This window comes from Apteryx mantelli, chromosome 1 (genome assembly GCF_036417845.1).
Source record: "Apteryx mantelli isolate bAptMan1 chromosome 1, bAptMan1.hap1, whole genome shotgun sequence".
Lineage (NCBI taxonomy): Eukaryota > Metazoa > Chordata > Aves > Apterygiformes > Apterygidae > Apteryx > Apteryx mantelli.
The window spans coordinates 3,207,311-3,233,527 of record NC_089978.1 but is presented as its reverse complement, the minus strand read 5'-3'; the positions used below and the strand labels follow the sequence as shown (position 1 = coordinate 3,233,527).

At 48.1% G+C, this 26,217-nt stretch overlaps 1 protein-coding gene across 1 annotated transcript in view; it reads right to left on the bottom strand.

Moving 5' to 3' along the window:
• Positions 1-26,217, bottom strand: part of FAM168A (family with sequence similarity 168 member A) — a 123,069-nt gene that overhangs the window by 11,586 nt on the left and 85,266 nt on the right. Inside the window, exon 3 of the mRNA XM_067308618.1 lies at positions 6,500-6,580. Within this exon, the coding sequence (XP_067164719.1) occupies positions 6,500-6,580 (81 nt within the window). The remainder of the gene's footprint in view (positions 1-6,499; positions 6,581-26,217) is intronic.

Below are 26,217 nucleotides of genomic sequence, written 5' to 3'. Positions count from 1 at the left end.
CCGCTCCCCACCCCGGCCGGAGTCTCGGGCCAGGCAAGACCAACTCGCCTCCGTCAAAACGCAACTTTTGGACTTTTTTCGTTAAGCACAGCAACGTGGAAAGCAAAAATGCCGCCTGAGCCTGGAAACAAGCTGGCATCCCCGCTGGGCAATCCGAAATTAGCCATCACGCTGCCTCGTCTTGTCTTGGAGCTGCCTTGTCTTGGAGCAGCTGGAGTCCCTCCAGGGATGTCCCTAAGGGACCAATGCAGATGGGTTTTTTCGGTGCGCAGCACCGAAGCCCCAACCGGCCAGGTGGGAAGCCGGTCCCTGACGGTAAATGCCGTAATTTCCTTCCTGATTATCCCTGTCTTCCTCCTCCCTGGAGAACCTTTCCTCGGCTGAAGCAGCTTCTTCCCCGTGCTCTTCAGATGCCCCTCGCTGAAGACCTTTTCCCCTGAAGCCAACCTGGGAAAGCCTGGCCTGGCAACCCTCCCTCGTTTCTGCAGGGTCCACAGCATGGAGGAGGGAGAGAGGACTTGGAAGGCACCAAGTGCCTTTTTCTAATAGAAGCCAAGTCTCACTGGACGTAACTAAGAGCGCAGGAACCAGCGCTGCGTCTCGCGGCATCGCCCCCGGTGCTTCCCACGCAATGGGCTTGCTCCTTCCTCCAGGCCCTTCCCACCGGCTCCTTCAACCCATCGGCGTAAGGATGTTTAACACTTGCTCAGGCTCAGCGTGTTCCCCAACGGCTGATCAAGCTGAGAAGAGCGCAGAAGTAAATGGGTTTTCCCGTGACACCCTCCGGGACATGCTCCACTCCTGGCAAAAGTGCCCACACGTGCCGAGCACAGAGGCAGAAATCCTAGTCCAAGACAGATCCAGCAGCGTAGCGGCACATGTCCGAATACTCTGCTCTCATTAGGAATTGCCTCCCTCTGTCAAAATCTGTCAGTTCATAAAAATCCGCTGCCAGAGTTTCCTTTCCCTGGGTCTGTTCTTGGTTTCTTTCTCCCGGCATATCCTCACCACGTGCTGCTCCTCCCGTTGGGGTTCATTAGTTGCCTTGCGCCCTTGGGAACGATCCGGAGGGGCCACGTTCCAGGCTCTGGATTAACCGGCGTCAAGTACGCGAGAACCTTTCCAAAACCTACAGGAGGCTTCAGTTACCAGCTCCCGGCCTCGCTTCCTAGGACTGAGTGAATCAAAGCCCGAAGCCTTCCTCACAGGAGAAAGTCTTCTTTGTCCCACATCTCCTGCCACTGCCACCGGGCTCCTGAACGTAGCTGCCAAGAACTGAAATCTCGGCATAATGCATGTCCCTCTCGCCGCGGGCATCCTGGCAGGAAGGTGCAGAAGACGTGCCAGACTCAGCCATCCCTGGAGTCTGCCTCTAGCGTCACCCGTTCTCCTGCTGGGTGCAAGGGTCCTGCTCGGCTGGGTGGGCTGCAGACGCCCTCGCAGGACTGGTAGAGCCACGAGGCTTGCTGCTGCCCACTGAGGCTCCCGGACGTGCGTGACACCCCTCCACGCAACCCTGGGTCTAGGGCTATCCCTGAGCTAGTGGTTTCCTTGTTCTTGCTTGGTCTTCTTGACTGTTTCTTCTCAGTCTGGCTTGGGTTTTCCTTTTTTTTTTTGCTTGTGCATTTTTATTGTCTTTCTTGGTGGGTGCAAGCAACATCTCTGCCCAAGAGAAGGAGGATTATCCTAAAGGCCACTCTACGCTATCCACGCTTTTACACTCTGGGTCGGTCCCATTTCTTAACCCATTCCTGCTATCTAAGGACAACCTATGCCAAGAAAGCAATCCCATAAACCATCATCCTAGATGTCGCCTTCTCTGAGAGTATCTTTACTATAGCAAAGTTATTTGAGAGAGCTTCTCTGAAATTCCTTTGGGTTCCAGTTTCTTGTGAGCGTGTAGGACATCCCAGACAGGATTTATCTCACCCAACCTTCACCATCTCTCTGTAGGACAGACAAGCACCCAGAGGAGTCTGTCCCACCCTAAGATGGACGGACTAAAGGACTCCCTGGGGAGAGTCCTTCCATTGAAAGACTCTCACGTTTCTCTCCATTGACTACAGGGGGAGCCTAGCTGGCTAGGTTGGACACGTAACATTTATTCAGCTAAAAGTAGTTAAATCCTCCCTAATGTGGCAATTACTACAGCTGTTTAAAATAGCTGAAAATTTCCTAGTGGCATGGTTTTTATTTGGAAAATTCAATTGAGCTGAAACAGAAACTTTCCAAGGGAATGTGCGGATTTCAACATGACTTTCCAAAGAAAAGAAAAGTATTTCGTTTGGGTAAAAGCACAGCATTTCTGGGTTTTATTTCAGTTTCTTTTCTAATACGAACTGCAGTCTCCCAAAGATGGGGACTGTGATGTACGAGAAGCACCAAGGACCCCAGAAAAACTCCTCTCCCTGCAGGGATTTGGCGCTGCCTCTCCTGTGGGTGCTCTCTTGACTGTCTCCCCACACATCCAGAGGCCGAGTTGCTCCCTGCAGGATGAACATGCCATGGCAGGGGACATGAGAGAAACACCTCTGTGCCACCAGGCAGTTTGGAGGCATTAACTTTCCTCTGAATCAGGTTTTCCTGCCTTTGCCACACGGGACCGGGTGCGATGCTCCAAAGCATCCCATCGTGTGCAGAAGGAGCGATGCTGCAAAGACCTTCTGCAGGGACTCCATGGCCTTCCTCCATCTCCAGCTTGGTGGCTCCCATCCTGTGTGTCGGAGCCTGAACCGCCCTCCAGCCATGCCTTGACTCCCGGAGATGTCAGGCAGGAGGTGCCTCATTTTGATGCTCTTAATTGCTCTTCAGAGGCGCTACGTCTTCTCCACCATCTCTGGGGTGCCCGAGGGCCTCACTTCAGTGCTCTGAAGCATCATGCCAGGGACACGTTCCTGATGTCCGCGGTTATAACAGCTTCTCTGGCAGCTTGAAAAGGGCCCTTGATGAAAACAGAGCCACCAGTTTCAGTACGACTGTCTGGTGCGGTTGACTTTCATTTTTCAAGACTTTTGGTTGGAAAGGCGAACGTGCTAGTTTCAGCCTGACCATTTTGAACTTGTGGCTGCTTTCCCGTATTTTTGCATTTTCATCACGCCCAGGACAACATGCAGGAACGCTGCTGTGTTTCCTTCCCAGCACGGAGGATGCTGCCAGCCTCTGGCCAGACCGGCTGCTAAGAAACTTGTGGGTTTTTACGCTATGGAGCTCTTTTCATTTTACTCTTTCAATATGATGGCTTTCAGGGGAATTTGAGGGTGGCCAGCACACATGCAGGGTCACAAAGTCCTTTCCAAGGTTTTCGGTGTGAAAAAATGCACCGAAAGACCATTCCAGAAGCACATGAAAACACGGGGGGGAAAAAAAAGCACAACGGATCTCTTGCAGAGGTATCCGCAGTAACTGCCTTTTTATTTAATAACCTTGCAAAATAACAGGGAGTTTAAAAACAGACCTTCGGCGATGCGGAGAAGACAGCCCCAAAAGGGTTTTGGCAGCGAACCCCTCATTCCTGCTTCGTCAGCCCTGGAAAGTTCCCGCGCCTGGGGATCCGCTGACTTTACGGCAGCCCGGAGAGCAGGAACTTGGCGCTTTGGAGGAGAAAGGCTTCAGCGAGGCGGCCACAAAGGCCTGCTCTGTGCTCCTTTCGCAAGCGCCTACTGCACCCCAGCGACTCCGGAGCGCTGCGCTGAAAAGACGGCTTTATTAAAAAGCTTTAAAATCCCTCAGCCTTTTTTTTTTTTTTTTTAATGCGGCAAAGTGTTTGGAATAAACACCTCGGACAACCAAAAAGCGATTAAGTCCAAACGGAGGGTGAGACTTTGTTTTTCATCTCGGAAGTGGGCACGGGGAGGGGCGAGCAAGAGACTTTTTTGGTCTTCTTCATAAAAACCATGAAAAAAAGGCACCATCTCGATTTCAGAAGTGCTTTTCCGGTCACAGTTCAGACGTTGCAAATTCTTGGATTTGACCTACGTGATCACATCCTTTAAAGAAGACTCTCTGATAAAACACTACAGCCTAAAAACCAGCAGCTAATAAATAATATTCTGATCTCAGGATTGCTATTAGAAGGGATATTCCCTCTTCTTATAACACATTCCACCTAAAATTTACTTTGGCTATAATACACAGACCAGAGCTATATTTTGAAAGTGCCACTCAGCTCTTGAGTTTCCATCATCCGTTGTCATGCAAAGAGGCTCCTACCCCACCCCGTTCATTTTCTGCAAGCAGAGACCTTAACCGCGCTTTAAAAACTCGCCAGTGTTAGGAAGATGGGAAATGTTGCCTGGTCCTTCCAAAGGGTTGGTTTCATTGAAGTACTTTAATGGATGTTTAACTTCGGCTAAATTATATCCTGAACGGGAGCCTAGAAGCAATCTTCTACTCCAGAAGGAAAAAGACATCTATAAAAATTTCCAGGTTTGGGCTCAAATGCAGAAAGACCAAGCGATCCATTTAGCAGAGGAGCTCAGATATTCCTCGTTAAACTCAGAACCTCATTAGTTCATGCCATGTTAAAGAAAACTCATTGTGGTCTACTGGATCTTACCAGTGAGCAACGGTAGCAAATACATGGGACAGGAAGATTAATCCACCCCTGTATGTCTTTGGTTCACTTATGACAGTGTTGTTCTATTTCTTTTCTTAAAGAAACTTCCTTGGAGAAGGTGAAGAAGGTTCCTGGCTGGCGTGGGGGTCCCTGTTGCGCCACGGCCCTTTCGCAGGCCATCTCGCCCTCATCGACAAGCGCAAATTACTCCACGAGACCTGCTTCCGAACAACTTCTTTGACTTATAAACAGTGAAAGATCCTCTTCTGCCGGAATAAGAAGTGTCCACACTGGAAGATATATCTGCTTCATTTACATTCTCTCATAACCCACATCAATTTTCTATCAGTCCCTCCCTATAAGACAGTTCCCCTGGCTCTGTGCTTCACGCAGATGAGCTGTTCAAGCTCAGTGTGACTGAAATAGGATGCTTGGTTCTGTATTTATGCCACCCACAAGCTTTGCCTGCTTCCCTGTTCAGCATCCATCGTGCCAGTTGGGCTCTGGCCCATGTGCACCATCTTCCACCCAGCCCTTTCTCCATGATCACGGATGAGCACAGCTGGAGCTGTGGCTTGGATACACGTTTGGCCAAGAGACAACAGAGGAATACAGGCAGGTACGGAGAGACAGTGTCCAACGGCAAGCAAGGAAGGGAGTCTAGGCATGGACTTTTGTAATAAAACGTGGCTAATGGGGGCAGTCAAACGAAGAATGACTTTGTGGGCAACTACAGGAGGCTCCTGTCTAGCAAGAGGAGCAGCAGGAATGAGGGAAACACTTGTTCAGAAAGGTACAGTGTGAAAGACCAAGCAGAGATGGCAGTAAGGCTCCTGGTACCACGCAGGAGAAAAGAGACGGCGTGGGTGGAGGCTCTGTGAATAAAGACGAGTGGCCTCCACTTGATACGATGCAAGAGGGACATGACACAGCTAAAGCAGAGGGCTGGGAAAGCCATTTTTGTACTAAACCTCTGGAAGGAGGCAAGAGAATTTGCCCAAGTCAGGCACAGCGACAGAGAACAAGGCTCCAGAGATGGGTCTGAGCTACGGACGATGAACACGTTACCTGTCCACGTGGCTGGCAAGACGGTTCGGAGGGACTATGACAGAAAGCTGCAAAAGAGCATGCGGCCAGCGCGAGAAATGAAGGGCACTCTGCTAGCCATGCTGGTGTGAACTGTGGGGTGCATGGCAGCAAGGCTGCAACCTCACCGGGCCCAGATGAAGGAAGCTTTGGAGCAGGCAGGGACAGGTGGCTGTGAGTTGCCAGGGATGGGACCTCAAGTTGTACTGGTGAGGTAGATGGGGAGTTGGGGAGTAGTGGAGATGGGAAGAGAACGAAGGACGGAGCCCTGCCGAGCTTGCACGGAAAGTTGGAAGTGGGAGATGAAGGATATGTTGCGATGGACACACCGCAGCGGAGCAGAAGACAGAATTAAAGGCCAGCTTGGGAAAGCCCAGGGAAAACAAGACTTTAAGGAGAAAATTGTGGCTGATGCTGTTACAGACAACATCGAGGCTAAAGGGGGAACAGTTCCTGCGTTTGGCTGGGAAGAGATTGCTGCTCTCTGGAAGAGCCATTTCAGGGCAGTGAAGGGAAGGGGAAGGCGATCTCAGAGGAGAAGGCATGCGATATTCAGAAAATATTAAAAACTCAACGTGCAGATATCACAGTGAGAAGGACTGTAAAAATTCCTGGGATGAGTTTTAAGATATAATTAACAGCTCAAAAGTACTTCACGACACGGAGAGACATTCCCAATGTATGGTGTGAAATTAGTGGCAGAGTTAGGACCAGGAGAGCTTAACACAGCCCCCTTCCCAGGAAATTATTTGCTGACAAGCACATGCAGGCTGCAGGGCTCGGTACACGGAGCAGCAGAAGGTAAATCCTCCTGCACCCTTTTAACCACGTTATCTCCGTACACAAAGTTGGGTTTACCTGGGGCATAGCCGGGGCTGCTGGTTGGATACATGTTTGGGTTGTAGGCTGGGGCAGCTGTGGGGTATCCCGTCGGATAACCTGCAATGAGAAAAGGAGAGAAATTATGCTTCTGTCTGCAACAGCAAGCGAGAAGACAGGATCACTGAAAGTAAACAACTGTAGTCTTTGCCTTGTAGTCACTCATCCTTGCACAACTGCTGGTCCGAGGAGGGACCCGGTTTCCTGCCAAGCCACCTGGAAGGAGCACGCCAGGCACCTCGTACCATTTGAAGCCACCACGTAACACAAGAGGTTTTAATGGGCATTTTAGGAAAGGTTACAGAGCGTCTTTGGTTTCCATCATCTTCATTCAGGTTGATCACAGGGAGTTCAGGGGAAATCCAAGCTGTCAGCTACAGAGAGGCTTGGTCAGCTGGCATCCAAGCAACCTTAATAGCATATATGGCAGACCTAAAAGTCATTATGTACATCCACACACCGTTCAGACCTCTTGCAGCAGACTCTAACTTCCTCGGAGGTTCTCATCTCCCATGAAGACCACAGATGACAATCTCTGCACGTCAGTCTGCCCGCCTTTGCTTTTCTTCATTGCACTCCTTTCATTTTTTGGAAGTTTTACTGACTGAATACGGTAATACTCAAATAACTCCATTCTTCCTTACATGCTTCCTACATAAATCCCTCTTACAGACCAAACGGGACACGTTAATCTTGGCTTCCTGCTGCCGAGTTTGGCTTTGCTGGGCTTGGAAACCGCACTGCCGTTTCCCCTGTTTATCCATGTATCTACCTGGCCTTCAGCCCAGAGGCAGATCCTGTTCGGTGGCACACAGAGTGCAACCTCAACAGCGTCTCCACGCCAAGCTCCACTGCAGCCGTCTCCTGCTTGCCAGCACAGACTGGAAAGAGGCAATTAGCAAAAGATTCACACCCCCGCTTTTGTGCTTTATTAAATAAAAGCAAGCATGGGGCTCTGCTCCCCCTTCCCGAACAGGAAGACAAACACATTACGTTCCCTCCCTCCTGCACCCCGAAGTATATCATTAATCTACTCTGCGCAGGTCTCTAAAACCTGGCACCCAGCGCACAGCCTACGACTGCAGGAAAATTTTAAAGTTAATTTGAATACATCTAATTCAACAATCATGACCACTGTACTGGAATAAATGACTGTATGTTCTACCCTCTCATTTTCATCAGTGATATATTTGGCATCTAAATCAGGTTAATTAAAAATTGCTGTAGTCAATGCTGGATAAGCAGCAGTTGAGCAGATTTTTATTTTAGATTGTACATAAAACCATACTGTCGATGCATTTAGGAATATACAGCATTTCAGCAATCAAGAAGCTCCTCGGAAAGTTATTTGTAGATTCAGTGATTGCGAGCAGAACGTTAATGATGAAGATCTCAAAGCAAAAATGCCTTGTCTCAGGTTCGTTAGAAGATAACCATTCCATTGCCAGCATGTTTATTGCTCCAGGGTCCTCCGGCTGCCCATTCTCATGTTGCTCCTGTGACCTCTGGACCATGAAAGGCACCGAAATGTCAGCACTGATACCACATTTCACAGAATCACAGAATGATTGAGGTTGGAAGGGACCTCTGGAGATCATCTAGTCCAACACCCCTGCTCAACCAGGGTCATCTAGAGCACATGGATTGTGTCCAGATGGGGAGCACAGCCCGGCCCAGTGCCTGGTCCAAAACGCATGGGCTCCTCCATCCCTGCCCTCCTCGTCAGCCGCTGGGCATCCCCTTCGTGGGTCAAGGCTGCTGGGACATCAATCGCTAACTGATTATGGGTGATATCTGGACGAAAGCCTCTTGGGGCATCGATTATTTTACGTCTTTGCTGCAGGTTAGTCCCCCAAAATAGGTGCTGAGACCCTATGTACTACTGCAATATACCTAAGAGTCCTTAAATCAACGGAAAATCATGACACGTGCAGTCCCGTGTGATGCCGTACTGCAAAAGTTTCAGTTGTGCCCATCACCAGCATTCACCATCTATCAAATTCAGCAAAGAAACCTCTTTTCTACTCAGACCAAAATTTGCAATGTTAGGTTTATAAGCAAAAAACGAGCCTGAAATAATCAGGCTGCGTTGCTTTAGGGGCCTGGGGAGGGGTCTGCACAGGAAAATGTGGCTTTTGGTAATGTTTTCCATACGGGCAGTTATTGAAAGACTTCAGGGCTATTTCAGGCAGATGGAAACGACCCTGTATTTACACGTCTGCTTTCTCTTTTTAGGATTTAACTTCTGCTCAGTAAGGCCAAATCTTGCTTATTGTGATAGCTTTTGTCGTTTTGAAAGAAAGTTATGGACATTTTCAGAATATTTCTGTTTCAAATAACTGCCATTTCTATCAAAGAAGCCGTAATAGCTTCAGACGTGAAAAGATGCAGTCAGCCCTGCTCTGCTCTTTCTTCCACCCTGATCACATAAACCTTGATAAGTCCTGACCTCCAGCAAGAAAAACTGTCTTTTCTAGTTTAAGGGGAAATGGGGATGAGGAAGGTGCAGGGAAATCGATGTTGATTTGTTCCTTTCTGGATATACCAAAAAATAGGAAGGTAGCTAAATCGCTGGTAATTTGGACCAGGGGAAACGTGTTTGCAAATCCTCTGCATTCAGAAGTCACTAGGTTTAAAAATATATGAGCCATTTTTATACCTTATTTGCCTGCTTGTTTTTGAACCATTATGATTTATGTTTGCTGGCTCTTCACCACCACCAAAATGACCATGAACCAACCTGCTCAAGAACGTCAAAGCCACCGTTCCCACTATGGCAGACCCAGGGGCGTAAGAAAGAGCGCCGAAGCAGCCTGGGTCCTGCTTTGGCTTCTCCTGCCGATGTCCTACATGACCTTGTGTAAGTCCCTGTCCCTCCCCGTGACTCTGCTCCCTTTCTGCCACGTCTGCCTTGTCTCTTTACCTTGGATCTGCAAAAATCACACAGCGAGCGGGGCAAACCACTTAGTCCTTGTTGCGTTCTAATGATCTTCATGGGCTTCCTGATGGAGACATGAAAATCTTAGTGACAGAAAATGTCCTTTACTTGGTGTTTGCATAGCTCTACGCATAAGGGGACTCTATCTCTGCTGGGGCTCGGGGCCTTATTGCAGTAACGATGCAGGAGCTCAGAAAATTAGACGGAAATATATTGAGTAAAATTTATTAGATTCCAAGAAGAAATCAAAAGTTGTTTTCTTGCTTTATTTTAATTTAATATCCTCTCCAGAATCAATAGAAGTGGAAAACCAAATGCTCATTTAATATGCTCCCCAAGGAAAATATACAGCACTACCGATCTGAGAAGCACCAGCTAAACCAGCTTAAAAATTATGATGTAATGACTGGCTGCGTAAAACGAAGAGCACTGGGGTGCAGTACTTACTCGCGCATGTATTTTAAAGCTGCCTTTAATTTGTCATGTATTTCTAAATGCTCCTATAAAATTATCAGCAGCTTGGCTCACCACCTTACCGGTCCATGCAATGCTGCTCTTGACTGATGGCTTTTAGGCTGAGAATCCTAATTACCTGCTCCCCCTTTTTAATGTGCACACCTTGAGGAGTTGCACCGGGAAAGAGTTTGGGACACGAATCATAAAGAGCGGCATATATGGCCTTCAAATGTTTTTAAGCAACAGCTTTGTTTAACCCCGTCTCCATCACGATTATACTCAGAGCACTCATAATAAAAGTTAGCTTATATATCCAGCTATATATTTTATTGCCTATATGCAAGACAGATGTGCTTGTAACTGTATATACAAGCACACCACAATCCAGAAGTGCTTGGACGGTGCGTTTAAGACATCTTTTTCCACCCTGGCAGCCTTCTGGGATAGTTTGCTTCTGTTCCCAAACTCCTAGCACACTCCTGGTCGGCAGCAGGTCCTAGGAGGCCACCACCATGGCTGGGCACATCAGTACGACAGAAACGCTGCACAACTGGGGAGGAATCAGAGGACAGGCGGAAAAAAAAAAACATATGTCAGCAAGTACCGGGCGGGCTGAAGAGGAAAGGCTAAACCGTGTGACTGCTAGCGGGGTGGTAAGGATTAAAGAGTTGAATAGGCAGCAATAGAGGGGAAGGGTTTATTTGGGGTCATTTGAGGATTAGATTGGCCGTTTTCTTTCATTCGTTTCAACCTCTGAAATTCGATTCGCTCATCCCCAGGCCTGAACGCTACTCACAGCCCTACAGCTGCAGAGCTGTTCCTGCTCGCCCTTCCCTCGAGTTACCGGAAAAAGCCTTGCAACACCCCGAATATCGACGCACCCAGGCTGCAGCGGACCAAGCATGAGGGAGCAAAGGCCATCAAACCCCGAGGTTCAGGGCACACGGTCCTGGCCCGCAACAGCAAGGTGCTCACTGCAGTCAAAAGCCTACAGCATGCTGTGTTGGGTGAGGTTTCTGAGTCATCCTCAAGTGTCAACTCCAGCAGCGTTGCCGTAACGCAGTCAGATGTGGCGAAGGCAAAGACAACCAAAGAGAGATCCACACCCGGACCTGCTTTCCTTGGATGGATGCACGGATGGATGGTTATCCAGGAGCAGAAATACATCCAAGGCGGTTGGGATTTGAGACGAGTGAAGACTCCAGGACCGTAGCTAAACATCAGCTGATGTTTAGCTGCATTGATCCCCACCCCAAATCCCTACCTTGACTATCTGGAAAACACAAAAGACATCCAGGACAAGTTTCTGAGGTGAACTCCCAATTCAAAGGTCTCCTCCCCATTTTTCTACTACCTACCAGGGAGGCTCCGGCATATGCTGCCCAAGTGATAATCCTCTCAATAAACTGGCAACTTGTACTGCATGGCCAGGAGGTTATAGCTCGCTGGAGAACTGCCAGACTCCTGGAAAACCAACGGTGCGCAGAGTGGGAGACATACTGGCTATTTGCCAGCCTCCTCCAGGGCTGGATTTGCCACCTGACAGAGCAGAGTGCCTGCAGAAAGCCAAGTTATTCGATCTGCTTTCTGTCTAGAGGAGGTTTAGGGATAAAAGAGTCTGTTCATCCTAATCCAGATTTGCAATATTGGAGCAACTTTCCAAAAAGACAAAACAACAGACCCATTATTACGATATTGCTTAACAATAAAGATCTTCCTTTGGTTAACCAGCGTCTCAGCTAGGTTGTGAGGATGCCTACATAAGCTTTACGTCCGACCCCAGAGCTGGCTGAGCTACCCACAGCCAGAGATGAACGACCCAGGCGCGTTTACCTGCTCCCGTAAAGACACTGAGCCCTTGCTTCGTGCCACCAAGGCACACTCTGTGGTATCAAGTGGGGATTAGGCCATCTTTGTCCCTCTCTCCCCTTCTCAAAGGTGGCTTCATTAACATCTCTAATTGTGCCACTTAACTGTGCATATTTCTTCTACCTGCCTATTACAGCCTTGTAAAGGCACACAGTAAACCTCCATGTATTGTAAGAAATAGCGGATTCATAGCATCCCACATTCCCGTTTTTGGATTTCTGCTATTCTCCATGTGCCAATGTCCCAAAAGGCACACACACAAGATGACCAGGTACAGGTTGTTCAGTAATCACTGTAAACTTCAGAGAGGTGGTGGAGTCTCCATTCTTGGAGATATTCAAAAGCTGTCTGGACAGGGTCCTGGGCAACGTGCTCTAGGCGACCCTGCTTGAACAGGGGGGTTGAACTAGATGATCTCCAGAGATCCCTTCCAACCTCAACCATTCTGTGATTCTGTGACCTTCTCCTGCAACTATGCCAGGCAATCACCTCTGCCCTCCAGGTCTGATGACACGGAGACACAACTCAGGTCATCAGAGCCCCTGGGGCTCCGCAGCTCATCCCACCTCTGCGCACGAAACCTCATCCACTGGACAGACAGGAGCAGAGCAGCAGATCCTCGACATGGCAGGACTCCCAGGATGGACAAGTGATCACTACAACAACCCCTCCAGCCTCACAAGGATGGAGTCACTCAAAAGTAGCTGCATCCATCCTCGATGAGGATGTAGAAGTTATAAGAGAAAATCAAGCAACACTCTCAATACTGAGGAGTATTAAAGTAGTACAACCAAAAGCAGGTACAAGCTCAGCTACCAGAGATGTTAAAAACTGGAGCATGCAAACCACCTGGAAATACTTTAAAAAGGAACCAACACGGTGATGTGAACCTGTTTCACTGAACCTTTCTGGTTATCTCATCCCAAAGTCATTCTTAAAAGGAGTTTGTTGTTTCTGAGCAGCCCAAATCTCCGTCAGTGCCAAACTCAGCACATGCACCCATGGTTTGGCATCTGCCAGCAGCATTCATTACAGCCTGTCCCTTTGCGTTTTCACTCGCTGTAAGGATGAGCTCGCAGCTTCAGATCAAAAGCAGAATCATCAAGAGCATCTAAATAACATATCAACCAATGTAGCACTAAAACTGCATTAGAGCTAGGACTCTGCAGGACTTATGTACTCTTGAAACTCCTGAAGAAGAAAGGAAATTTAATTTGCTTTTCTTTGGCTAAAGAGACCAGATGGTTATATCCTTATTTCAGCCTTCCAGTGGTGATTGGGTAAATTAATTGTCACTTATAAAACTGATTTCCAAAAACATGCCATTTAATTTTTCAGGAATAGTTTCTGCTGGCCATTATCTGATTATTGCCTAAATTGCTACAAGCAGCCTAAATTAATTTACAAGACAAAATATTCTCTTTCGTTCCTTTTCCTAGTAACTCTAGAGCAGCAATACACTCTTAATAGCAGCTGTATCACACGGATTTTTACAATGACAGATAATAAAGTCCTTTATCTAACTGCAGGACAAGGCACGGTATGAAACCACACTTCAATCCATTGAAGCGCTGTCACCGAGGGCTCAAGCGAGCTGTTGTTCAGACACTTGCTGCCCTATCTCAAGAGCCAATTAACTACCAACATTCAACAGAATTAAAAACCCAGGCAGCCAAGCAAAACTGTCCGTGTTAGGTAATTCATTGGCCCAACGTGGATAAACGCAAGGGATCATTTTACTAATTCTCCCTCTTAAAACCCTAAACACTTCATGCCAATTTATTTCCGCTGAGAAAGCCTGATAGCCTTTAAAGTGCAATAGATCCAGGAACCTTTGATCCTTACAACGACCTATTCAGGTCAGCCATATTATGCCAAGCATTTTCACTTGCAAAGTACTTTTGCATTATATTTTAAGACCATCCACCATTTCTTATTCTTTGTTGCCTAGACCTCAGCAACGCTTCAGAAATAGTATCTGTGAGCGGCATTCGGCACACCACAGAAACGTGAGCAGCTTCGAGTCTTTCGGGGACTTCCCCGCTGCTGTAAATCTGTTCCCTTTAGACCGACTGGGAATTTATTGCTGCAAAAAGTCACGTTTTGGGGAATGAACGTGCAAATTTGGTACTTGAGAAATTACCGCAGAGCTGAGAAATTAGAGAGCAGGCACCACGCAGGCTTCCTGACCCAGCGCCGCCAACCTCTCCACAACCTAGACCTGCGGCAGCGCTCTTGAGCACTGATTGCCAGCAGCAGCGCCAGCGGAGAGAATGCACCTAATTATGTGATGATTGAGGGGTATGGAGAAAATATCTGATAAGGACATCTGGGAACTCATTCCGCATTGGAAACCAAGCCTCCAGAGAGGACGAGCTGCCGTCTTACGGAAATGACTTGCAGCGGATATTTAATCAGACTTTACTCTCCCATTATACCAGACTTTCCCAGTCCGGGATGACGTCTCTTCACCCGGCTTTGCTCCTTGCATAGGTGCACGGTGCAGGGCTCGGATTGTGCCTTCGCTCCTGCCTTTCCGGGAATTGCTATATTCCTGAGGCACCTCGGGAAAGTGCTAAAGGTTGGTCGAAAGCAGCTGGGCTTCAGGCTCTTGGGATGTGACAGGTATCATCAAATGATTGTCAGTGAGACCGTCAGTGCGTTTTAAGACATTACCATCCTTCAGCTGGAACTTGGGCCAAACTCGGTACTCATCAAGACATGGCTCATCCGTTGGATTTCACTTACCCCCAAGCTCAATTTGGCCTCTTGCATTTAAAAGGAAAAAGTCTGTTGTCCTGAAACTCCTTTTATAGCTCAAAGTGTGCATTCCACACGCCACAGAGCTTTCCAAATCAAACACAAGTCTAGAAGCAATCTCCATCTCCAGGGGACGGAGCTGAAGCCCTACTAAACTGATTTCTGGTTTATTTTATGCCTGACATTTTAAGCTACACGAATCTGGGTGAATCCTGCTTTGCCAGCTCACAAGCGCAGCTACGATAGCAAGGATAACTTTCTTTTTCCCACTCATCCCTCAGAAGAGTTTAATTGCTGAATCAAGCACACTGTCTGCATGCATTTCTGTGGCAAGCTCGACCACAATCTGTGCTCCTCAGGCATCTCCAAAGGACAAATGTCTAGATGTGCAAATGTGCATTAATGCTGCAGTGAGCTCAGAGGCTGGGCCAGGTTTTGCTTTACACAGATCATCCCGTGCCACTCTCGGTATCCGATCGCTCACTCACCACCCCGTCATGAAGCTCTCCCAGCCCACTCATGCTAAATGAATGTAAAAATAGAGGCAAAGCTGAAAGCAAGGGTGGAACCGTTCTGAAGAACAAGTTAATGGATGGGTGAGAATTCTGCATTTCTGAAGTCGCTGAGGATAATAAACACGTTCATTCCCAGGAACAAATGCCACCCCCTTATTACTTTTTCAAGCCTCATGAGCCCAAGAGTAAAACAGCCAAACGAACATGTATTCCCCAAGCCACAGCAACTGTTATAAAAAAGATGAGCTCTAGCATTTGATGACCTACTCTCTTTCCTGTAGACCTTTTTACAGTTTGTTCTTTTTTCATGATAGGTCCCTTCCTTTGGTCATTAGCAATGCCTTATTTCTTGCTCTTTACCCATGGCCATATGAAGCCAACGCTCACACGGGCTGCAAAGGCACCCACAACACCTCCTGCACTGTTGTTTCCAATTTTTAAACGTTGCTGTCAGTACAGACCAGCACTCGGATTTCGACTCCGTACTGGATACACTATCACAGAACTGGAAAACCGTATCTCACACTCGTTGCTGCTGATGCTCGAAGTCGGTAATACCATCTGATCCTGCAAAAACTAAAGGACTTCACTTAAATCGTTTAAAAGGAGTAATTTATTATAGCTGCTGCTCAAGGGTTGCCCTTGTGCATTCATGCTAATGGGAGATGGAAGACCTTGTGATGAGCTGCAGAAAGACAGCGAAGTCCCACGTAGGCTGCAGAAGAGTGGTGGGGAGGCAGCAGGGCTCTGGCTCTAACAGGGAGCAGCCCCTTGACCGGGGGCTCTCTCCTGCACTCCTTGGAGCCCTCGACCAGAAAGGGCACGTCCTCCCCAGACAACCTTCTGGAGGAAGCTGAAGCCTTCAAAGCACAAATCTTTTATGAGCTTCTGAGACACTGGAGCAAGTCCTGCCGTGCAAACACAGGATTTTCTCTTTAGATCTTTTCCCATCACAGCTCTGGCTACTTGATCTGCTTGAGCCTGGGTATGTCCTTCCCTTCAAAGTGCTCTGCATCATCTTTTTTCCCAAGGCAATGCACGAAGGGAAGAGCCGATCCTCACTCCCTCCTGAGTCTCTGGGTTCACTCCAGCTCTACATTTCTGGGATTCAAAAGACGTTATCGGGGTAGGCAGCCTCCCCAGGAGGGAAGGGAGCTCTGGACCTGCAGGGTAGAAGATGCAGAAGGAAAGGTGTGGGTCCTCTCATGCAAGCTTTAGTATAAATGTGACCTCCCCCAAAAGGATATAAATCTGTCAAAAAATGTTTTCTTCTTATCACCACTTTATACTGTACAGACGTGAAAATGGGCACTACTGAAAGTCATGGCAGCGGGAGAAGTACCTTTGGCAGGAAAGGTGATGGTGAAACCAGCTCAGGTCTATGACACCGTGGCACAGGCGTGTGATAGAATCTATTGGTCTCCATTTCACGTGGTTCCCACCTTTGATGATACAACCGGGTCCTGCCTGCTTCGATGAGATTTTCCTAACTGGGGGGCAAGGACAGGGGATGGTTGCTGGAGATAACCTGCCCTCCAGAGTTGGAGAATCCCAGGTTCTGGTGAATTAAGCAAGAAGAGAAGTAGATTTGCACAGAGCTCTGATTTCTTGCATGGGAACTTGTGGTTGCACTACACAACACATCAGCTTGAAGCTGTCACCTTCATCATGCCAAGGAATCAAGTGACTTTACAAGACCAAAAAGATATTAGGAAAATGGCAGTAGCACTGTTTGGGCATGTGCTGCCTTAATTCTCTCCTGCTCAGAGAAAATTTGTTTTTAGGCCATTTCTTAAGGCTCAATATTGTTACAGGCTGTAGGCCAAAGGAGGCAACTCCCATTTCCATTCCTATTTTAGTTCCAACTCAGTTTTATTTCCCACCTACATCCAAAAGATAAAGCAACATCCAGAAACCTCTCAGGCCGCACTGCAGCTGTCTGGTTTCAGGAAGCGTTTGTATGAGCAAAAGTCATCTTGAAAACTAGAAGCAACTGTCTGAAAATATTAGCAAGATGGTTTGATTATTTAAGTCACATACTATAAATAAAGCACAGCAACAGAACTTGATGGGCTGTCAATCAACATAACTTCTGGGCAAGAGACATATGTCATATCCTTTCCTCTGTTAAGACAAGTCTCTACGGTAAAGAAGTTCCTGAAAACTATTTAAGTCATGCAATATTAATGTTCCCTGCAATTATTTACTTCCTTCTGTACTTGATTAATCCAAAGCAAGATATGAACAGCAGTAATGCTAAAATAACACTGCTTGTTGCTCCGCAGAAAGTGCAAGCCCTGGATAAAGAAGACATTAAAGTTTTTCTTAAAACACTGAATTGTGGCTCCACCCTATGTAATAATGTTCACTACGGAAATACTGAGCTGGAAGGATTAAAATAATTTATGATAGCTGAAGACTGCGAAACTTAAAGGAGACCAAGGCGTATTCCTCCGATCCTCCCTCGGCTAAGATCAGAGGAATAGGACACCTGCATTTTCACACGTCCTCAAAGGAATCCCAGTCTTGGGGAAAACCAGTTTGCTATCAGCCTGTGCAGCTAAGGCCACATATCCACATTAATGATGGGTAACGACCGATGCATCTGTCCAGAGCCAAGCAGAAAAGACTAACGAGGCCACATTTATTGGGAGAAGACTGATCTTTTACTAGAGAAGCTGACATAACTGGAAAAAAAACAATTTTTTTCAAGTCCATCTGTGGATCTCTCTTAGGAGAACACGTCCCCACTCAGCTTCTTTTTCGGAAGACCATGTAGCGCAGTCTCCATCGCAAAAGGTAAATGCTGATATCCCCTGCGGTGCTTCAGCCGTGATGGGATCTGGATGTAAGCAAGAGGGCAGAGCCTGCACTAAAACAGTCAGGGCTACACCATGTCACCTTCAAGTACATCCTCACGTAGGATGCACCTAGTGAACAGGGAGCGGCGAGCGTACAAAGGAAAGCCCTGGAGCTGAGAGCAAACCAAAGCGAGAAGGTAGCTGAGATGGACCTGGGAAACACTGCTAAGGATGCCAGGAGCATCACCCAACAGAGGGACAACACAAGGCCCAAGCGAGCAGCATCAGGATCTGAACAGCTTTGCCAGGGTCATCCCCAGAGCTTGCTTGGGTCCTACCACAGCAAACAAGGGCAAAGAGCATCCTTTTTCTAGACATGAACATTAAGACTCTAAGAGATGACGGCGTTTTTTGCACGGAAGGTCCACGCCAGAACTCGGATGAGGACCCCGGGTCCCTAACTCCCAAGTCATCATGACATGGTACAACAAATTCATGCTCAGCTGATGTGAGGTGGGGGGCTACAAAGACTGGGCCACAACACGTAAGACTGAATAAGTCAGTAGTGATTTCTCCAGTCTTCAGGTCCTTTCCCCATTAATTCCTACCACGGGAAGCATTTTTTGGAGCACTGAGCGGAGGTTTTCCCGGTGCTGATTGCCATGCCGCTGCGACCCTCTGCTCCAGGGCGGGAATGGCCAGCTCACACCCCATCATTTCCGATGTGAAATTAAGACTGCTCTTTCCCCGCATGCATCGCTTCATGTTCACCGAGGCTGAACTTCATCATCGCGCCACTTCACTCTGCCTCCTGAGAGGCCACGGCAAGCCTTCCTACTCGGCCCTCGTCTCTAGCGGCCTGAATAATTTAAGACCACGAGCAAACTTTGTCTCCTCAGCCTGCGTTCCCTTTTCCAGGTCAGTTATGAAACCGCTGAACCAGCGCGGCTCCCAGCCCGCATCTCCGCAGAGCTCCGCGACCCCCGTCGCCAGAAAAGCTCACTATTTGCTCCGACCCCCGGGGGCTTTTAGCTTTTAAAAAATTACTCCTCCTAGCCTGGAGCTTCCCCCTCATCCTGCAACCGCTTAGTTTCTTTAAGCAAATCTTTGCTTTTCCCTTGCGGAAAGCCTTTGGCGACGCAGTCTCCCGTATCCACGTGCTTGTCGGCATCCTTGGAGAACTGCGGTGGGTTCGGGAGGCTTCGACCCGCGCTGCCCCAACACTGAGCTACTTATTTCTTTCTTCATCGTTGCTATTTTAAAAATCAGGACTTCAAAAGGCATTTCAATGTATGTTTTTCTTTCCCGTGGAGTAATGAGGGTGATGCGTGACAACTACATCAAGCCCTTAACTTGGACAGGATCTTGAGTTTAAGGAAAAAAATAGAGTAACTGTTCCTCTTCTTGCTCACGTTGGCTGCAAATAGCTCATTTTTCAGCCTGTCCAACGGTTTTTACCTCTGTCTTTTCCTGCGTATTGTGGGACGTGTTTTCCAGCACCATTCCAGCACCGGGGCGGACAGCGGGGCTCCTCGGATGGCGGCTGAGCAGATCCGGAGCAACAAACCGAAGCGAGGTTATGCTCCGCAAAGCGAGCTGCAGCGGATGGAAACGTTGGTGAGATGCACGTGGAGAGCGGGAGGACATCACCGTGCCGGTACCGAATTTTGAGTGCCGGAGGGGCCGGGCTATGGGAAGGGACCGGTCTTCGGCTTGCACTTCCAAGGCTATTTCTTGTGCTTCGTTTTATTTATTTCTTTGTTTGTATTTATTTATTTTACTTCATTCCTTCCTTCTGACGTGCCCAACTGGTGTTCATGACAGCCGGGTCCAATACGTTCACGGTTTCGATGAATGGAAGGGCCTCTACCACGTTAGATACCTGCAGACGCGCCAGAGACAGGTCGGTGCCCACAACTTCACAAGGTGCAGGCAGATTGTGAAGAAAGGCTTTCGGATTTAGAAGACAGGAACAAGCGAGGGATGGACCCATTGCACAGCCAGGAACGCTGGCACGCTGAGAAACCAACCGACTTGCCACAGGTCATCCAAAACCTGAGAAATGGGCACAAATCAGCCCAGTTCAGGCAGCCTGGCACGAGATTGCACGTCCGCTTCATCTACCACCGCTCAAAGAGTTACAAAGACGCATTTTGACAGCAAAAAATGTTTTCTGCCGTTTTCCATCTAAGAAGATTTGTGGCGCTTCAGCTCTCAGGAGACCTAAAGGTTGAGTCACCGGCATCAGAAATTTGAGGGGGGTTTTGCAGACTTTGCAACACGATCGATGATTTTGCAGGCTCTGCAGCACGGCGCTCACGGCGAAGGGAAGCGACGGTAGAAAATCACCTACCTGGCCATGCACCGCTTCGTCCAATCGTCCGCGGTGCAAATCGGGAGCAAACGTCGCTCCCGGGCACCCTCGTCGCAAAGCAGAGAGCACGACCGGAGGAAAAGAGGAGCAGGAGCGCCGGGAACGGGGCAGGCGCTCGCTCCCGGAGCAGCCCGCTTTAGCAGAGACGCCGGGCGACGCTGCCAGGAGTCAGCCTAGATAAAACTTCCCCGCGACAAAACGCCTCGCGCCGCGAGAAGAGACCACGCTGGAGTGAAATTCGGGAAGGCTGAGGGTCTAGGGCTCACGACATCCTGAACTTGGATGCTTAATTTTTAAATGCTAATCAACTTGAAAATGGCCATATGGTATTTTGGACATTTTGGACTCAGACCAACCCAGTGAATTGCTCTCAAATACATTAGCTTTAGGCAAACACAGCGGCAGATGGAGCGCACGCGGAATATTAACAGAGCCAGGTTTGGGGCGCTAAAAGGCTTAACGGGTCTCTCTCGCGCATTCGGGCCCGGAGATGAGATTGAGATCGCGCTTGGGGGACGCTGAGGCTACATAATATTTGAACTGGCAAAACTCCACGGCGGTGCTTAAAAAAAAAGGGCTCGAGCAAAAATAAAACCTAATTTCACCAGCTAGAGAGTGCAGAAGTTCTCTCCAAGAAAAGGGGAGGAATACGGTGTTGCCACCAAGACTGCTTATCCTGAAATTTTTATTTTCCCTTTTCCAGCCGGGAGATGGCTCCTGCCTGGCCAGCAAAAAGGAGGAAGAGCAACGGCCTGGAAATCGCATGGCTACTCAGGATCTAACATTCTCGTTTCGCAAAACGGATTTTTAAATCCCGTTACTCCCATTAGCAAAGGAAAATTTCCATTCCATAAAACGACGATGCTGCGGCAGGCTCCTCTCCCGCCAAAGCGCCCGGGGCGAGCGCAGCAGGGGCCGGCTGCCACGCCGCCCGCGTTGCAAAAAAACCCACAATGCAAAAGGCTTTTTCTGGGGCAATTTATCACCCGGAAAGACAGAGGAGGAGGAGGGTGCGGGCAGCCCTTTCCAGCTCGCTCCACGGGGCCAGCAGCTCCGGACCATGAGAAAAGCGCCGCGGTGAGATTGGCGCTGCCCGTCCACGCGGAAAAGCAGAAGGGATTTTGGCAATGCGTCCTGAAACGTTTGCAACATTAGATACCCCACGAACTCTCTTAAATTAAACACATAATCCCCGTGCCGGCCCCGCAGCGGCGGCAGCTATATAGTTGGGCGCACGAGCCGAGCTGCGCCGCCGAAAAGCCCGGGTGCGGCGCTCCACGGGTGCCGTTTCTGCACGATTTCAGCCCGAAACGCAGCTGTCGGCAATGGCCAGGAACGCACCAGGCCGTATCACGGCTCCGCGGAAGGTGGAGAAGCACAAGAGCATCTCAGCAGCGTTCAGCGCGGGGCGTAAATCTGCAAGTCGCAAGTCCGTACCGAGCCGTTAGGCTGCAGGTAGCGCCGCCGCCTTCGGCCAAACGTTCCCAGCAGCGGGAAAAAGAGCCACCGGCTCCCTGCAGGAATAGTGACTGTAGCAATGGAAAAGGGGGGAGAAAAAAACCCAACCGTCAGAAGTTTGAGGAGTGAAAGGCAAAATAAAAATCAGACGTTTCGCATTGGGCTCCTCCTGTACTGGGCATTGCTGAGTGGATAAATCACCTTACCAAAAAGGAGGCAATTGGTAGTTTTGGAACTCAAAATAGTAACTTATTGCAGTTTTACCAGCACAACCGGAGGGTTTTATACCAGCTTCGTTAGATAAGGAGAAGAAAAGAGCCATTCGGAGGAATCTCCCAGACAGTATTAAAAATTGCTACAGAAAATAGCCATCAGTGGAAAGCTTCCATCGATTCGTTACACCAGAATATCCTTCAGGAGAGATTATCAGAGTCACTTGAGACTGAAAAAACGGCGATATATCTGAACAAGCACAAATTTTCCCTACAACTTTTGCAGACCGTTTGCTGTGGGGAAGGTCCCTTTCCTAGGAAACGTCAGAGGTGCGGGTACTTCTGCGCACGGTCGCTGCCCGCGCCCCGTTTTGGTGAGGGCTGGCCCAAACCATGGGCTTGCACGCGTTTGTCCATGCTGACCCGTTTCATCAGTTCATTGCAAGGCGGGCGCCGCTCTGGGTCTAAACCTTGCAAAACTCGGCATGTCCTTCAACGCGGGCTGCGTAAAGGCAACGCGAGGAAGCAACCGGAACTCGTCACGGGTTCCCGCTTTGCCTTCTGTGCGTGTTAATGTGGATATGGTTGAGAAATGAAGGATCAGCTGAGGTCACCTCTAAATTTAAAAAGTAGCTGAAATGTGGCCAGTATGTATTTATCCTTGCATTTTTCTTTTTTCCATATCAACATCGCTGGCACAGTATACAGTCTCTCACAAAAGGCTCCAGCAGGCAACGGCGGCACCTTCTCCGTAGATCTCCTAAAATCCTCCTCTGCCTGCATTTCTGACTCCCACTCCATCGCAGCACGCTGGAGACCTGCTGTCATCCACAAAGCCCTTTATAAACTGGCCTCCTCCTGAGAAGGGCACGCATGAACAGCACATATTTTACTGAGCGTGGTTATTTTTAAAGCTATATGCAAAGAATATATTTAAATATTATTCTAAAGCCTCAGAGATATAAAATACTACAGTGACTCTCCCTCATCTCCCCAACTTCTTTACGGATTCACGTGTTGCAAAATCCACTAGAACTGAAAAAAGGCAAAGGCTTCAAGAGTCCTCAGGAGAGAGACTGCCCCAAAGGGACTAAGACATGTTGCAGGGAGATCCAGTTCTGCTTGATGACCTTACTCTGGTTTGAACCCATTCCTTGCTTGATATATTTTCAAAGCCACCAGAAGCAGAGATTCAAAGGTGCCAAGAAGACGGAGGACCCAGGTCAAAGGAGACAGTGTCCTTCCAGCCAGCCCGTCCTCCAAATCAACAGACAACCAAAGCAGAACTCCCTTGAGGAGAAGGTCGCTATCTCTGGAGCATCTGTGCTCCATACAGGATGCTCTGAGGACCTGTTCTTCATTAAAATTTCCTTTCAGTTTTAAAAGATGTGAGATGCTCACTTAGCATCCATCCATCAAAAAATAAATATGCATCCAGCCAGAAATTCCTTTTAGAAGGAAAAATTTTTACATGGCTGCAAGTTGCATATTAAAAAATTATTTCTCCCAGAATGGTTTTCTTACCATAATTATACAAACTAGCTGCTAGTTTTTCAGCAGATTTTTTTTAAGGGACACGCTACAGGAAAGATATCTGGAATTAGCATTCTTCTGGTTAGCACAGCTAAAATCAGCCTCATAGTGACCAAATGAATTAAGTCAACAAAAAAGTCCAAATTTACAGAGGCTGTTCCTTAAAACCCAAAGGGACCTTTCGTCATTAAGTTAAAACTCACCAAAAATGACGAATCATTTTAGCAGTACCAAGTGAAAAAACATGGCAAGAACGACCACCACCAGTGGGCCTGTGATCACAAAGAAGGTCTCAGATGACGCCTTTCCATGCACATCATTCACTCAAGATCAGCAGCCAGATCTACTATAGGAACCTGATTTTATCAGGCTGATTTGAGACAAAGTGTCCGTATGAAACACGCTTAAGAGGTTTTCCTCCTTCTTTTAAATCCTTGGCAAATGTCCTTTTTGCTCAAATAACCTTTGGGTTCTTTAATAGCCGGTGCCTGCTCAATACTAATGAACTTTCATAGATTTGTAAGTGCCAAATCAATACGTTACCATTAATTTACACTGAGTCATCATCTTGCAATATCTTCTTCTAGCAAACAGTCGTAGGGAAAACCGCGACCGAATAATAGCTTCATCTTCTAGGCAAAACAGTAACCTCGCCTGCGTCCTCATGTCAGTAATGAGTCATACCTAAGCTTTCATCCCAAAATAAAATAAAATGACATATTAATACCGTGAGATCGATATAGGTATAGCCTTAACAGAAATATTAAGACCTGAGATCCGAAACGCAGCGGAAGTTAAGAGGAGCCCTACCACCGCTATCGACAACTAGGCTTTCTGCCCAGCCGTAAGCCCACGCATAAGCTTTCACGCTGGCACTACTGAGCTCGTACCGCAAGCCAAGCGGCGAAACGATTCATTTGCAAACAGCAAAGACATCGAGAACTACACCGAGAACTGAAACACCCACCTTCAGAGTTTCCTTTCTATTATAACAAGCTCATGAGGACTCTGTAAGAACCCTGGTAGTTTCTAATTGCACGTGGGAAGTATTGAAGGGAATGTGTTTCATTTGAGGAATTTCGTCTCCAAACCGCACTGTTTTCAAGAAGCCTTCATTGTTTTCAGAGAAACTGCTCATGAACTCAAAAGTCATTATGTTCTCGTGGGCAGGCCCAACCTAGCTCCGTTGAAAGCAAGTGTCGGGATGAGCAGAATTACAAATAGAATAATTAGGAAATTCATAATCCAGTTTTTCTCATGGAAAAGGAATAGCAATGCTTTCACAGCACTCAGAGAGATGCAAGAGAAAAATTACAGGGAAACGCTGACTAAATTACTACTACATAAATCTCAGGGCAGGACTAGTCTTCCCCACCACGTCCTTGTCAAGGATGTGCTTGGCTTTGAGCAGATGTTTTACGCCTTAGGTGTAGGAGAGGGTGGTTGTTTTGCTCTGTATGGTGGTCACCAGCTATCACACACATGGTTGTCCTCTGTCTCTGGTCACCCCGGTACCTCTTCTGCCGCAGTCCCTGTTCGCAACGTGCCGGGCAGGGCCTGCAGCTCAAGGGCCCTTGTCTTCATGTCATTAGGCTCCGTCACACCAACTGGAAAGCGGACGCAGGAAAGACCACGGAAGCAAGAGGTGAGGCAAGATGCGCATGTGCTTTAGCTCACTCGTCGCTTCCAGCCCCGCTGCCTCAAGCAGCCAGCACATGCTCTACCTGCCAGGGTGGGTCTAGCCGTTCCCACGCGTTCAATCCATTTAAAAAGGGCCTGAAGAGGCTTTGGGACCGACTGCAGACACCGCACACGTCCGCCCTGAAGATCAGCGTGCTTCACGCCTGCTCTTGAGCAATAATAAGCACATTTGAGCCGGGAAACAATACCAAGAGAAACAGAAAAATCAGCTCTTCCAAAAGGATTCAGTATAGCCAGTAAAACTCAAACTCCCACTGCAACATGGTTTCAAGGCAGCAGAGCTCTGTAAAGACATCTAAAGCCCCTCAACTGGCTGACTTGCCAGTGTCAAGGAGAAGAGATGACCTGAGGCCAGTTTGTCACTGTCACGGCTCCGGTTGAATAAATTTTAACTTTTCCCCCAAGCGACCTCCTGCCTAAGTACAATAAAAAATGCATGAAGACAACCATTGCTTTTTACAGGACATTTTCTTCCCATCAAAAATAGACTTATGCATAACACCTTAAGGATTTTAATCTCAAATAGATTTCCAAAGGGCTCCACTTGCTATCAGGCAAAATTTAAGATGCTTTTAATGAGTCAGAATAGGAAGTAAAGCTTTATAGCAGAACATCTTGTGCAAAAGGAGATTTTTTTATCCAACTAACCTAAATTACGAGGCTAACTTGGAAAGCCAGTTTTCTTCTTTTAGAATAAATTGCCTTTCACGTGATTAGGGCAAGAAAAACGCCAGCACAGGCTGTAAGAGAGTGGATGCAGGGATATAAGAAGATAGTGGATGCACAGATGCAACCGTTTAGAGCAGATCAAATTCTTGTGTTTACCAGTTTCTCGTTTTACTTGCTACCAGGCCATGGCCCACTCTGGCGCAACGAAGGGCAAACCCAGCCTCCAGCATGTGAGGGGCAGGGAATGGTGCGGTGCAGTCGTGCCAACCCCAGGACCTCCACCGCCGCTGGCTGGCAGCGAGGAATCAGACGTTCTTCTGCACCGAAAACGTTACCACCAATTTGTGGCGCTTGGGGGAAACGGAATGAAAGAGCTCTCAAAGTGTTGCGTGAAACCACCAGAAGAACCGC